Here is a 13,541-nt window from a genome sequence, read left to right on the forward strand (position 1 = left end):
CTGTATTTGAGGTATGGTTAACAATTGCCAATATTCCATTGAAGCCCTTTGTGGGCATAGGAGCATTTTTATATATCTGTACTCAAACTTACCTTTGACAAGGAATGCATTCTTATGAGTGTGGAGTTCCATATTTAAGTAAAAGCAGTACAACAGTATGTTTTGAAGGCTTCGAAGTATGTTGCATTTTATTTACACATGGCATTCTGCTATTTCATTGACGAGTTACTTCATTAAGCTAGAAATAAATAAGCTGTAAATTTAAACAAAAAATACATTTTTAGAGAGAGCAAATTATCGTCACGGTTCTAAAATGTATGTAATGGAATAGCCATCTTTGTTGTTGCAGTGCTTTAGAGGTAATGTTGTAAAGAGAACTGATGATTATTAGGAGGTTTATGTATATGGAGACCCAGAGCACAGTAAATAAGACTATTAGAATAAAAGAGAACATTTTAATAGCAGTTGAATACGCCAGAATGCGTAGGGTAAATATTAGTCACTTTTAGTATACACTGTAGCTGAGTAATTTGTGGCCATTTTTATACCAGGGATTGTTTGTAAATTATTTGTCAGTTATCACTTTTGTGTCTGGATCTATGTTATTTATTGACCTTGTGTTTTCCATTGTAGATGGATTCACTTTAAATGTGAAAAACACTAAAATTAAAAGGATAGATTTTGAAGTTCTCGTAGGTTAAAGGTACTAATTATCGGCTTTAACTTCAATTTTAAGATTCTAAAGAAAAAGTAAGGTCCAGCTAATTAAGTTGAAAGTGTTTTAAATATTAAAACGAGTAAAATAGTTTTAATAAAAATATAAGTAAAAGTATATTTCATTCCTGTTATTCAAAACGGTCAAGTTATACATCTCTTTAATTTTCTTGGCCTTGTGATCATTCTCCATTTCTCCTGCATTTTATCTTAAATTAAATAAATGCTTAAAATTACATTTATTTTTCAGATCTCCAATAGGTTGGGAAGCACGCTCAGTCTATGGATGTGTAAGGCCTTTAGAGTGTTCTGATCTCAATGTGCGCAGGGAAACCTCCCTGCTACTTACAGCAGGAATGTTCCGTGTCAGCTCTTAGACTATTTGAGTGCAATAGACCCCATACTTTTCTGTAAAGCTTTTCTGTAGAAAATTAAATGACTTGCTGCAATTTCTCTGACTTTTTGCTGCCAATGAGAATATCCTCACCCTGTGTATTACATATTCTTTTCTGTATGCAGAAAAAGGGAACGTGTATGCTGCTGGAGGTAACAGTGAAGGTCAATTGGGATTAGGTGACACAGATGAAAGGACCACATTTCATTTAATTAGTTTTTTTACCAACCAGCACAAGATCAAACAGCTGGCTGCTGGATCATGCACCTCAGCAGCAGTAACTGGTAAGAGCAACAGCTGAGAAAATCTATTCATGTGTTCACTCTTGGTGTTCCAGACAAACACTTATTCCGGTTTCTGTCTGCATGTGGATGTGTATGCCTCCCTGTCTTCTTTCCTCACAAAACCTTGTAACTTTCTTTATAGCCAGTTGCATATTTGAGTACAGTATGTTGAAGGCTTGCTTCTGAATAGCCTCCTGCAATTTTTGTGGGTGTGCAGTGAGGTCTCAGTCTGTACTAGTTTCTAAGAGTCCATACAAAGGAAAGACAATATAAATATACTCAAAGTGGGAAAAACTCCAATTAATTTCCAGGACAGCCAGCTAAAAAAAGAAAATAAGCTTCTCTAATTCCACTTCTTACTGCAATTATTTTGGCCTACTGGTAGAGGCTACACAACTGTGTCACTGCTAATCCTGAGAGCAGCCTAAGCTGTTTCTTCAGTGACAAAATTATATGGTAATGACTTGATGAAGTAAAGCTGGCCAGTATAATAACCTGTGAAAAGAACCATAAAATAATGAAAGAATAAGTGAGATGTGTACCAAAGTCAGAACATAACATGAGTTTGGAAGAACAAAAAAGTAGCAAGACACTACCAGAAATGACAATAAGCCTTCAATTCACCATGTTTTAATGCTGGCATCTGGCAACTGATTTGTCTTACGTTCTTATTATTTCCCTTTTTGAAGGAAATTTTCCACGTAGTTTTTACTCTCGCTATTTATTGTCTAAGAGGATTTGATCACTTCTGAGTCACTTTTGAAAAGATTAGGGGATAGCCTCATTCTTCAAACTGTTGTGTTGTGCTGAGCAAAACATCACATTTTGTCTCTGAGATAATGACATATAGTCACTATGTACAACTATTACTATTACACAGTGTAATTAGTGCATTAATACAGTAGTGTATTACATACACTATTGTATGTAGAGTTTATGAAATGCTTCTTGAATAGTTAAAATAACTTTTTATTAGTGTAGTCTTGCTTTTAAATCTGTTAACTTTCTGTGTCTTCACTTTAGAGGATGGGCAGCTTTTTGTGTGGGGTGATAATTCAGAAGGTCAGATTGGCTTGGCTGACAAAATCTGTGTCACTGTCCCTTGTCAAGTAGATGTTGGAAAACCCATTTCCTCTATATCCTGTGGATATTATCATTCTGCCTTCATAACAGGTAAGCTAATGAGAATAGAGGTTAGTGAAGGCAAGTCAGTGGTCCTCAGATTGTGGTCTTTATGAAAGTAGCTAATGAGACATTCACTGCTTTTGAAACTGTGTAAGCAATAGCTATCAGATAGAAGAGAAAGCCAACTATGTGCTTATGTGTCACAAGGGAGATTTTACGAGAGATGTTCTCTAAAATGAAGTTCTGTATTATTTATTTGGAAAAGTTACATGTCATCTCCTCTGTAATGTACTCTATATTTAATTAGAAATTCCATGAAAAAAATATTGCTGTAAATATTCTGCATATGCACAAGGATTTACAAAAAGTTATTAGGAAAAAATACTATCTTATCACACATAGTATTATTTTCATGAAGGTTATGACAAATGTTGATTAATACTATGGTTTCAGTAGTTCAGCTTTTCTTGAGGTTATTCTTGTTCCTGTGTTGATCAAATGATCATCTTCATCTTGTTCAGACATAAAAATGTGGAATAGAATTACCATATTTTGGGGAAAAATTAATCTAGTTTGCTAGCAGAGCAACACAGTTGTTAAAGTCTGATGTTAAATCTTAAATTTTGAGGTCAATTATGCAGGCAGTATATATACAATCAAGAAACATACATGACAATGAGCTGGTCTCTGATCTCCAAGCCACCCACCTCTTGACTGCTTTCCACCTCTGTGTTTTTTCACCTCTTTTTTCCTTTACAAAGTGGTGATGCCACTATTCTCTTAATAACGCTAATGTGGTTGAATTTGTCAGTCAGTACAGATGGTATTGGAATTGTATAGCTATGAATTCCTCTCAGCCTTATAGATTTACATTATTAAGATATACAGTTTTGTTCCCTCAGAGCAACTGAAGATTTCAAGGGATCAGTAGTCTTAATTGTAAAGCCTTTAATGGGTACCCAGTAGCTGTTCCATCAGCTACTTTTCTCAGCTTACTTGATAAATATTACTTTCCCACATACAATATGTAGCTCTCTGAGGATGTACTGTTAACAGAACGAGACCTTCTTAAGAGGACTAAGTATTAACCAGGTGTTATGCTCATAGTATGCAACTTCTATCACGGGTGTTTTATTACTGTAAAACATTTAAGTACCTCTGACTGGTAAAGAGGTCGGCAACTGTTAGAAATTCTGCAGCATCCTGAACTTGAAATACATGGAAACAAATGTCCTTACTTCAAGGAATAGAGCAAGAAGGTATGTTTTTCTGCCTTAGAGCCAAGAACTGAAGTTCTGTGATTCGTACAAGACTATAGTGGGATGTGACAAAAGCTCTCATTTTAAAGAAGGGCTGAGGGCAAGTGTTTAAAAGCAAGGATGTGTTGAGTGCTCTGAGAGAGCTGAAATGTTCAGTGGAGAGGGCTGAGAAAAAGGAATCGAGAATTAGAGAAATTGAGCCTCTTAAAATGTTAGTAAGATGATAAACTGGTTTTCAGCTGTGGAAACAGGAACTTGTTGAATGCATTACTGTTTAAACAAGCCTGGTTCTGAGGTGGGAAGTCTTAATGTTCAGTGCCTGCAAATTCCGCAAAAAAGTTAAACCTGACTGCCTTGCTGTTCACCTTTTTATGGTGAAAGGAGAAATATTTTTTGACATTTATTGTTTGTGCCCTTGCTGACAGTTTTCTTTGAAAACTTAAATAAAGAGAAGTTTAGTTTTGGACTTTAATGGAAATAATTTTCTATTGCACTAATGCAGGTATATAGCTAGACAGAACTTAAAAATAAAGCTTTATGCATTCATTTAAGTGCACTATAATGACACATTATTTTAGCTGTGATCCTTGATGCTAGCCGTTAAATTATGAGTTTAGAAGTTCTGTGAACTGAGTCTGAATGCAAATGTAGTTATTCTTTTTTTTCTCACAGCCTGGTTAGGAAGGCATTATGCTGCTAAAGGGTTTGGTGTGAAAAAGGAAAAAGATGCTTTTACAATTTACGGGATTGTTTTATTTCCTATTGAAAATGCTTGTTGTGTATTTGCTAGACTGGCTTAGGACAGTAGTTGACATCCTCAGTATTCTGCCTCTGAGGGGTGGTAGAACATAGCAGAATGGGTAATTACATAGTACCTGTAATATTCATATTAAATAGAGATATGGGGTTTTCTCCCTAAATTTCCAGTTAGTCGTCAAATTATGCCTTAAAGCATGTTTACAGGTTTGCATAGCAGGGGTTTTCCATGTGTTTTAGATGTACAGTTTAGTCTTGTACACTATAATTGGTAATAACTAGTGTTATTTTTAATACTTAACAGTAATTCAAGTAAGTACACAATCAATGTTAGTTCCCTTGACATCCATGCAAATGAACTTTATCCTAGACCACTGTTATTACTATGGAAGACTTGAAAGAAACTGTTAATAGAGAGCTTCCAATATCTGTTACATACCAGTTATTACAGTACTGCAGTATTACTAAAATTGGTCTTTTTAAACACAACTTATACTTTGAGAAGTATACTATCTAATGTGTATAGTAAATATAGCATAGACAGTATACTATCTAACAGAACATTGTTGTAGTATATAGAACTTTATATATATATATATATTGCCAGGTTGAACTGATAAGCATGGCACCATATGGCTCCTTTTCCAAATGCATTTATATTTGGTATAAACTGTATGCTGGCTAGGCAGACTGATAGCATCACAGGAATGTTTGGGTTAAAATGGATGGTTAATGGGGGCACACTAGAATACATAGTGTGGTCACAGAGTGCCCTCTCCAGGACAGGATGTTCGTTAATAACAGACAGTCAAGGAAAAGAAAGTTATATGGATCCCAGTACTGTGCACATTTGTCTTCTATGGGCAAAGATAGTTTTCTGTTGGTGTATTCTTTTTCTTGACATCTTGCTGTGAGCTAAAGCATAGTGAAAGCAGAAATGTACCACACTAAGGAAAGTTCGGTATGCAAGAATGACAGAGGGCTCATATGTGAGTAGAAAATGGAACAACCAGATTCCATGGTTTCCATACTTTGAATGGACTGTCCTTAAAATGCAGATACGCTGCACTCATGTAACTATTCTGAAAATTTATCTGTGTTTGATTCGGTCTTTTTTGTGCCTGATAGCTATTCTCCTTAATTCTAGACTACTGTATGACTTAAAATGATGCGTAGTATGTTCCAAAATCACCTCAGTAAATGGCTTTCTCTTTGTCAGCTGGGTTATTAGGTTTAAAACATATAATAAACTTGATTATTTTGGGAAGTCAGTGGCAGTTTGACCATTTCTATCTTTAATCCCATTAATTAGATCTTGATTGGATTAATATTTATTGTGCAGTAGTGTTCAAAATAAAATGCTGTGTTCTCTTGGAAGAGAATTGCATACATAGTTAGCTAAGTGCTTTTCAGGGTTCTTGAACTTGTTTCTAGAAATATGAGGTCTGTTCCAAAAGTAATGCCTCCCATTTTATTATGTTGGCCCACAGTGTCAGAGGTGGATGTTGGTAGTATGACAGTAGAGGTTGAACCTTCCCACCAGTATTCCAGAACATTTTGTTGCCGTGTGACAGATGGCAGCAGAGGGGCAGTCTGACACAATGGACGAATGTATGAAGCAAAGGTGCATCATTGAATTCCTCCATGCACCCGCTGACATTCATCAACACCTGTTGAGCGTTATGGGGACCAGACAGTGAATGTGAACACAGTGAGGTGATGGGTGGTGCATTTCAGCAGTGGTGACAGTAGGTTGTCTCTGCTAGTGCAGATTTGTACATCTGCAAGAGCTGCAGGCTCTTGTTTGTCACTGCTGAATATGCAGAGCTTGGGGTGACAATGTTGAAAAATAGCTCCAAAGTTGAGAATTTTCTCTATCAAATCGTGTTACTGTGATCTTTGTATCTGTTCAAGTTTCCGTGGAAATAAATAGGAAGCATTTCTTTTGGAGCGACTTCCTTACATGGCAAGTACAAGAGTATTAAAATATTCATACTTACCTTCAAAAAGTGCTGTTGTTTTTGTTGTTGTTTGTTTAACAATGTCTAATAAAACCTCGCAGTAGAAGCACTGACACCTCTTGAATCAATGGAATGTTTTGGTTACAGAAGCTCTCATGCTGTGGTTGATTGTTTGCTGTTAATTAGGATAGTATTTTAGAATTTAAAAAACAGCACATAACTGCAAAGTATCAGTTACTGAAGCCTATTCAGTGTGTTTCTGCACATAAGAATGAAGTCCGGGATTAAAATAGAAAATAGTTCAGACTGAACAGAGAGCCATAAAGCCAGTATGTAGTTTTGAAATGAAATATAGTTTTCTGCACCTGAGATAGTCTGCTCTTTATTTAAAAAACACAGACTATAATGACTACAAAATACCCCTTAAAAAGTGTAGAAGAATGCAACAAATACATGCAAATAAACAAATTGTTTTAATATTATTGATGTCATTTAAAATAATCTGTGTGTGCAGCAGGAAGGAGAAAATATCATTAATGAAGGAGAAAAAAATAACATGTTGGGAATGAAAGAGAAACTAAGAACATCTGGAAGGATGTACTTTAGTGGCTCACAAGTGTGGTACTTGAAGGGCTACTAAAATGATTGAGGTTTGGAAGTATTTCTCCTGTGGAGCTGGGCTTGTTCAAACTGGAGTAGAAAAAAATCGGGGGGATCTGATCAGTGAATGTAAGTATCTGAAGGGAGAGTGTAAAAAAGATGGGGCCAAACTCTTCTGAGTGGCATCCAGTGGTAGGATAAGGCAACAGCTACAAGGTGGAACACTGGAAGTTCCATATGAACAGGAGAAAAAACTACTGTGAGGGTGACTGTGCTTTGGCACAGACTGCCCAGAGAAGTTGTGTAGCCTCTTTCCCTGGAGTTATTTAAAAGTCACCTGGCCACAATCCTGGATAATATCCTCACCAACTCTGAGGCCTTCAGTCAAGATGAGTGCTTACCACAAGAACTCCACAGAGGAGCAGTCTCCAAAAAGAGATGCTGCCTTAGTGGTGGTCAGCCCTTAAATGGGATCTAGGAGAGGTGGAGCCAAGCTCCACCCCTTCTGGGAGCGCAGCTGAATTACCTTCACCTGTGCTCCCACAGCTGACTCATTGCTTGCCTCAGACGGTTAATCAGAGGTTCAGGCTGTGATCAACAGTTTTCCTTACGAGTGGTGTTCTTTGCAGACTAAAGATTCTTGTCTTGGAGAGAGGGTTGCGTTAAAATTTTGCTCTTCCATATCCCATCAAAGCATACTGCTTTGCACAACTATTTAATCATCCTACAAATATGTTTGGTTGGCCTGTAGTATTCATATACTTTTCTGTATTACTGACTTGTGTCTGCAGCTGTCTTGACAACACAAGCTTGCTTCTGAGTGCGTTATGGGAATCTTGTTCTGTATTTTTACAGGAGATGGTGAACTCTACACTTTTGGGGAACCGGACAATGGAAAGCTGGGATTATCACCTGAGCAGCTAAAGAACAGTAGAGTCCCGCAGCCTGTACTGGGAATTAGGGAAAAAGTTAATAAGGTCGCTTGTGGTGGAGAACACACAGTGGTGCTTACAGGTATGGTATTTAAATGCTTTTTTTTTTTTTTTTTTTTTTTTTTAACATCTCTCCAGGTTAGTTATCTCAGTTTACTTCAAAGAGCTTGCTTACATGCTACCAAAAAGTAGGACTCTGTAATGCTTCTGAGCAGAAGACCATTGTACATCAAATAGGTTGAAGTCCACACGATGGTTAACCTGAGTAAGTACAGGTCTGTGCTGTACTGTGCATATAGCTTGACCTTCTGCGCCGTGCTTATCGTTTTGCTTCAGGACTGATTTTACAAGCTAATTGTAAAAGAAGAGTGCAGCATACCATGCATGGTTGGAAGCCCATTTGGTTCCATACAGTTCAGGATTCCCGTAATGTGAAGAAATGTAAGATTATGATAACCTCTTCTTATTTATAGTATTAGCTCCAATAGATACCATTGATGAAATACTTTACAAACTCTAAGTGTCTTAATGTGATTGTAACAAGCTAATATCTCCTTGTGTAAACCAATGATCAATGTCTCTTACGTCTGAGGAACTTGAAAGCGGGATTTAGGAGCCTCAGGAGAAAGTTCTAGAGGGAAACTTCCATTCTGTAGTGAATTTGCATGACCCAGAATATGTGATAATTAGAAAGTCATTTTTCAACTAGCAGTCTGTTTGTAATGATAGAGATGCGTAATCTAATGGATGCCTAAATGGTTTCAATATCTCTTGTTATAATACAGAATTTATTTGTGACTTTGAGCAGAATCTCTAACATACGTATAAAACTAGAACAGAATACAGCACACTGAACATTTATAAAAATATAAAAATCACCAAATAACCTTATATATATTAGTTTGCAAGGTTGTATTTATAGTACTTGGAAGATTAAATATAGCATGTATTACTGTATTGCAAATCCTTTTCAGCACATTTTGAAATATCTCAGTCGGCAGATGTGAATGGAAAGTTTCCTGTGTGATTAGAGCTCTTTCCATTAGTTTACAGAGGGTATCAGGGTGCTGGTGGAAAATGGATTCTCTTGTGCCTTTGGGATGATGTCTGGTACAGTAAGTACCAGAAAAAAATGTTAGTTAACTAATGTTTTGTGTATATAATAAATACTTTTTAAAGTTTTGTGTGAGTGAATGAGTGAACTAGGATACTATATGACAAAATGCAAGAAAAATTGTGGAGTATTTCTAGAAATTTTAATGAGAATCTCTAAAGAAGAAAAAAATAACTTTTACAATATAGTTATTTGTCATAATTTCATTTGTAGTAATGCTGACTGTCCCTAGATGCGTTCACTGTATTTGTGCAAAGTAATGGTATGGTTTTGAGTGGTGGTTTGTGACCAGAACTAAAATTGCTACCATTTGGTCTCGAAATACTCAAGTGTTTAATTTATCTGGGGGTTTGCTTGCGAATAAGGATGATGGTTTTAGACAGCAAAAAAACCCAAAAAATAACAACAACAAAAAAGCCAACACCACCACCACCAACAAACTGTAGTAGGAGAGAAAAGCAAAGTTTCTTATAATTTTTATACAGAATTGGTTGTAAAGCAGAAAAATAACTGTGAAGAATGGAGTAGTAAGTTATATCCTTACTAGTTACACTGAATATTTTCAAACAGTCTGGACCTAATGAAAATTCACACTGAACTTCTTCAAGAATTGAGATTCTTAGAAACATTTTGTTACCTCAAGAACTTCATGGGGATGGATGAGGGGTCTGAAGAGCCTGAAAATTACAGATCTCTATAGCTTCAATAGCTGTGTTGGAGTGTTGAGACAATTAAGCAGCTTGTTGATAAACAACTAGAAAATAACACAGTCGAGTAAGATAAGACCAATATAATTTTATTTTCTCACAAGACAGCAGCCATTAGATTTCATTATCTTTTGATTTTCATGGTACTTTTGAACAGTCTTGACAGAGATTCTTTGTAGACAGGTACACAGCGCACTGCAAAGAAGATAGCCATATAGGGCTGTTATAGTAACATCCTAGATAGGTAAAAAGAAGTAATGTGTGTAAAAACACTGAGTTTGCATTCCATTTTGTGAAGCACTCTCATGAGTTCTACCAGTAGAGTGTGTACAGTCTGACCATCACATTTTCTGAAGGGCGTAAAATGAGTCAGAGAGTCCAGAGGACAACAAGAATATCAAAGGTTTTTGGTTTGTGATGAATTCCATGACTGTATAGCATATTTGAAAGTAATCTTCTACCCAAATGTAAAAGTTGTAAAAATAAGTAGGTTTTATTAGTCCTTAAATCTGAATTTTGGAAATGCTAAATAGTCATCTATTGTCAGCCTGACAGAGTGCCTTCAAGGTTAAGTGAGCAAAGTTTCTAAAATATAAAATGAAAATCTAACTGAGGGGAATTTTAAGTAATTTGATGTGATATTGTACTGCAAGCCACTGGAGAGAATAAAGGTGGAAGCGATGGGCTAGAAAAGGTTACATATAATGATGAGAGAAGCTGCAAGATTCTAGGTAAAACAAAGCTCCTCTGGGAGGAGGAAATAATAGTAGTCAATCAAAAAGATAATGCAAACATTTGTCTACATTTTAAAGCCTTTGTCTCCAGCATACAGTCTCACCCTGGCAGTATTCTGCCATAAAATAAATTTCTTTGCATGAAATCGGATTATGATTATTGTGAAAAATATTACCATAAATTTGAGGCTAGCAAGTGTATAAATCCTAGCATTATTTTATGAATTACAAAGTGAAGTTCAGCAAAAAGAATTAGATTATCATTATTGATTTTTTTAACCATAAATTTGAAACCAACCAAAAGATATTTTGTTTTAATGGTGTTTCACGTGATAAAAAATCATTAAAACAAATGACTTCTACAGAGGCTTTGTAGGAGGCTGTAGACTTGGATGACATCAGCACTACAGTTAAATCTTGCAGGAAGTAAAAGTGGAACACAACTACAAATACAGTGAAGAAAGTAACATAGTAAGTCAGTGTGTTACTATGTAGAATTCACTTACATATGGAAATAGATGCTGTAGTTGAAGGTACATAAATATGGTGTTGGCTTAGCTGGCAGTAGATCAGTGTTGAGTGCCAGTAGATCCATTTGAGTCAAGAGAGGAAGAAAACAGTATCCTCTGACAAAATATGTATGCCTAAAGATTGATAGTTGTGTTAGGAATGAAAGGTCAGGTAGAGAATTTTTAGTGTAATTCTACTGTTATTATTATTCAGTGGCTTGTAAAATTATGTAGAAGATTATTCTGAGAGTCCCTGAAAAACTCTTGAAAAACAGTGCAGTCATTAGCCAACACCGATTCATGAGCAGAAGGTCCTGTTTAGCAAACTTAATTTCCTTTATGACAAAGGAGCTGATGGAGGCCTGATGGCGGCTGCAGCTCCTCACAGGGAGCGGAGGGGCAGCGCTGAGCTCTGCTCTGTGTGACAGCGACAGGGCCCGAGGGAACGGCATGGAGCTGTGCCAGGGGAGGGGCAGCTGGGGGTCAGGGAAAGAGGCTGCACCACAGGGCGGTGGGCATGGAACGGGATGCACTTGAATAAGTACTGAAGTATTTGTTCCATCCCAAGATGAAGCGGCGTGATTTAGAGTTCTGATGAAGGATCTCTTTGAAGTCCTCTTCAAAGAGGACTGGAAACATTTATATTTCTTTTAAGCTCAATTTATTAAATTAGTGAATTCCTAAAGTAGTACAATTTTGAAGAAATTCTGAATTTCATGTATCTTTTGAAAATAGTTGCTGTTTGGCAACCCAGTTTCTCTGGGTGTATTATTTTACTCTTAAATAACAAGAGTGATTGGCTCCCCATTTCGTTGTCTCATTTGACATAGGAATAAGATAGGACAAAATGTGGTATGTAGAAACTCTGTACATCCTGGTTCATTTCTTGTCATCAGTTTTACTTAGGGTCTATCAAATTAGAAGAAAGCATAATCCAGTTATCTTACTGTGTATGAGGCAAGTTTCTTCCTGACTGTCGTACATAATTAGTCTGTTCCAAAGCATTTCATTTGATTTCTTTCTTATGACTGTCATTTCTACTTTATTGGTAATTTTGTATAATAAGAACCTTTGTTATATGCATTATTTGACCAAACTATTGTTGGAAATCACTCCAGCAGTGTGTCAAAGTAAACAGTGGAATGTAAGTGTGAAAATAATTCCATTTTTTAGTCTGAAATTACAAAATAGGAATTTTATTTTATCTTTTTGGAGAATAAAAAATAAAATATTGCTATCACTGATGGCCATATTAAGGGGGAAAAAAAGAAAAAAAAACATCAAACTTTTAAAAAAATATACAATATTTTAAAGATTTTTAATATGGTATTGGAAACCATAATCTCTACAACTCTTACTGTTACTTCTGCCTTTAATATTTGTATTTGGTATAGAGAGTAAAGGGAATAATGGTTAAAAATTCAGTCGATGCAAAAGGTCCCTGTCTTTATTGCAGGATAGACTTGCTCCTTTCTTGACCGTCTGTCAGTCAGTTCAATATCGTATCCTCATCTCAGATGACTTCTTTTACTCGGAGACTAAAAAACTTGTTACTCAGGATTCTTGCAGATGATTCCTACTGAAAATGAAAGCTTTGGGTATCATAGCTTTCAAAAGAAACTTGAGAGGAGCAATCCCGAATTGTGTACTTTTTCATGAAAGCTTTTAAGACGTCAGGATAAAAGCGTCTTTTGAATCTAGAAGGGAAGAAGAAACAGGTGGTTGGGAGTGGCCTTAATATCTCCCCATGCCCTCCTTTCTTTTTTTTTTTTTTTTTTTTTTTTTCAGATGATGGCAGATCCTTTGTGAATAATCCTCTCTGTAAAAAGATATGTTACCTCCTTTTATGCTCTGAAGGGAGGGAAAGCAAGGGTGTCTCTTCAAAGAAAGATGTGGGATAGTCCTTCAAGAATACAGCGTTTGACGTTACAGTACAGCAGACCAGTGTGTTAACATGTAAAATGCTGGATTTTTCATATTCTGTCTCCAGGTCCTCTAAAAGAAAAGAAAGCCAAGAGAACCTTTTGAAAGAGATAGTACATCTGATAACATTCGAGTGAAATGAAGATATATGGAGACCTGTGGGCATATCTGTATTTCTATTATTCTCTTGAAGATTTGACACTTTGAGTGTACCCTTGAATTTGTAACTAGGGGTGTGTGGATCTGAAAAAAAGACTCTTGGTGCTCCCTCAGTTCTCTCAGTAAATAGCCTGTGTTAAAAAGAAAACTACATTCTTGCTTGGGAATATTTCATGTATAGTGACAACTGTCACTGAGATTTAGGAGTTCTTATGTAATCTAGAGGATATGTGTAAAGGTAGACAAAGCCCTTTCAAACACAGTTAATTGGAAATACCTCTGCTCTTCCAAATATATACATATATACATACATATATATATGTATATATGTATATATATTTATATATATATATGTTGAAAGTGAAGGAGA

The 13,541-nt window shown here is 36.1% G+C and overlaps 1 protein-coding gene across 6 annotated transcripts in view; it reads left to right on the top strand.

The window, feature by feature from the left end:
- RPGR (retinitis pigmentosa GTPase regulator) overlaps positions 1-13,541 on the top strand; it is a 51,317-nt gene that overhangs the window by 9,771 nt on the left and 28,005 nt on the right. For all 6 annotated transcript variants that reach the window (XM_015884557.3, XM_032449319.2, XM_085549186.1 and 3 more), the window contains 3 exons: positions 1,234-1,392; positions 2,416-2,565; positions 7,949-8,107. In XM_015884557.3, coding sequence (XP_015740043.2) covers positions 1,234-1,392; positions 2,416-2,565; positions 7,949-8,107 — 468 coding nt within the window. The remainder of the gene's footprint in view (positions 1-1,233; positions 1,393-2,415; positions 2,566-7,948; positions 8,108-13,541) is intronic.

Source organism: Coturnix japonica, chromosome 1 (assembly GCF_054131305.1).
Source record: "Coturnix japonica strain WE chromosome 1, WE-NBRP24, whole genome shotgun sequence".
Lineage (NCBI taxonomy): Eukaryota > Metazoa > Chordata > Aves > Galliformes > Phasianidae > Coturnix > Coturnix japonica.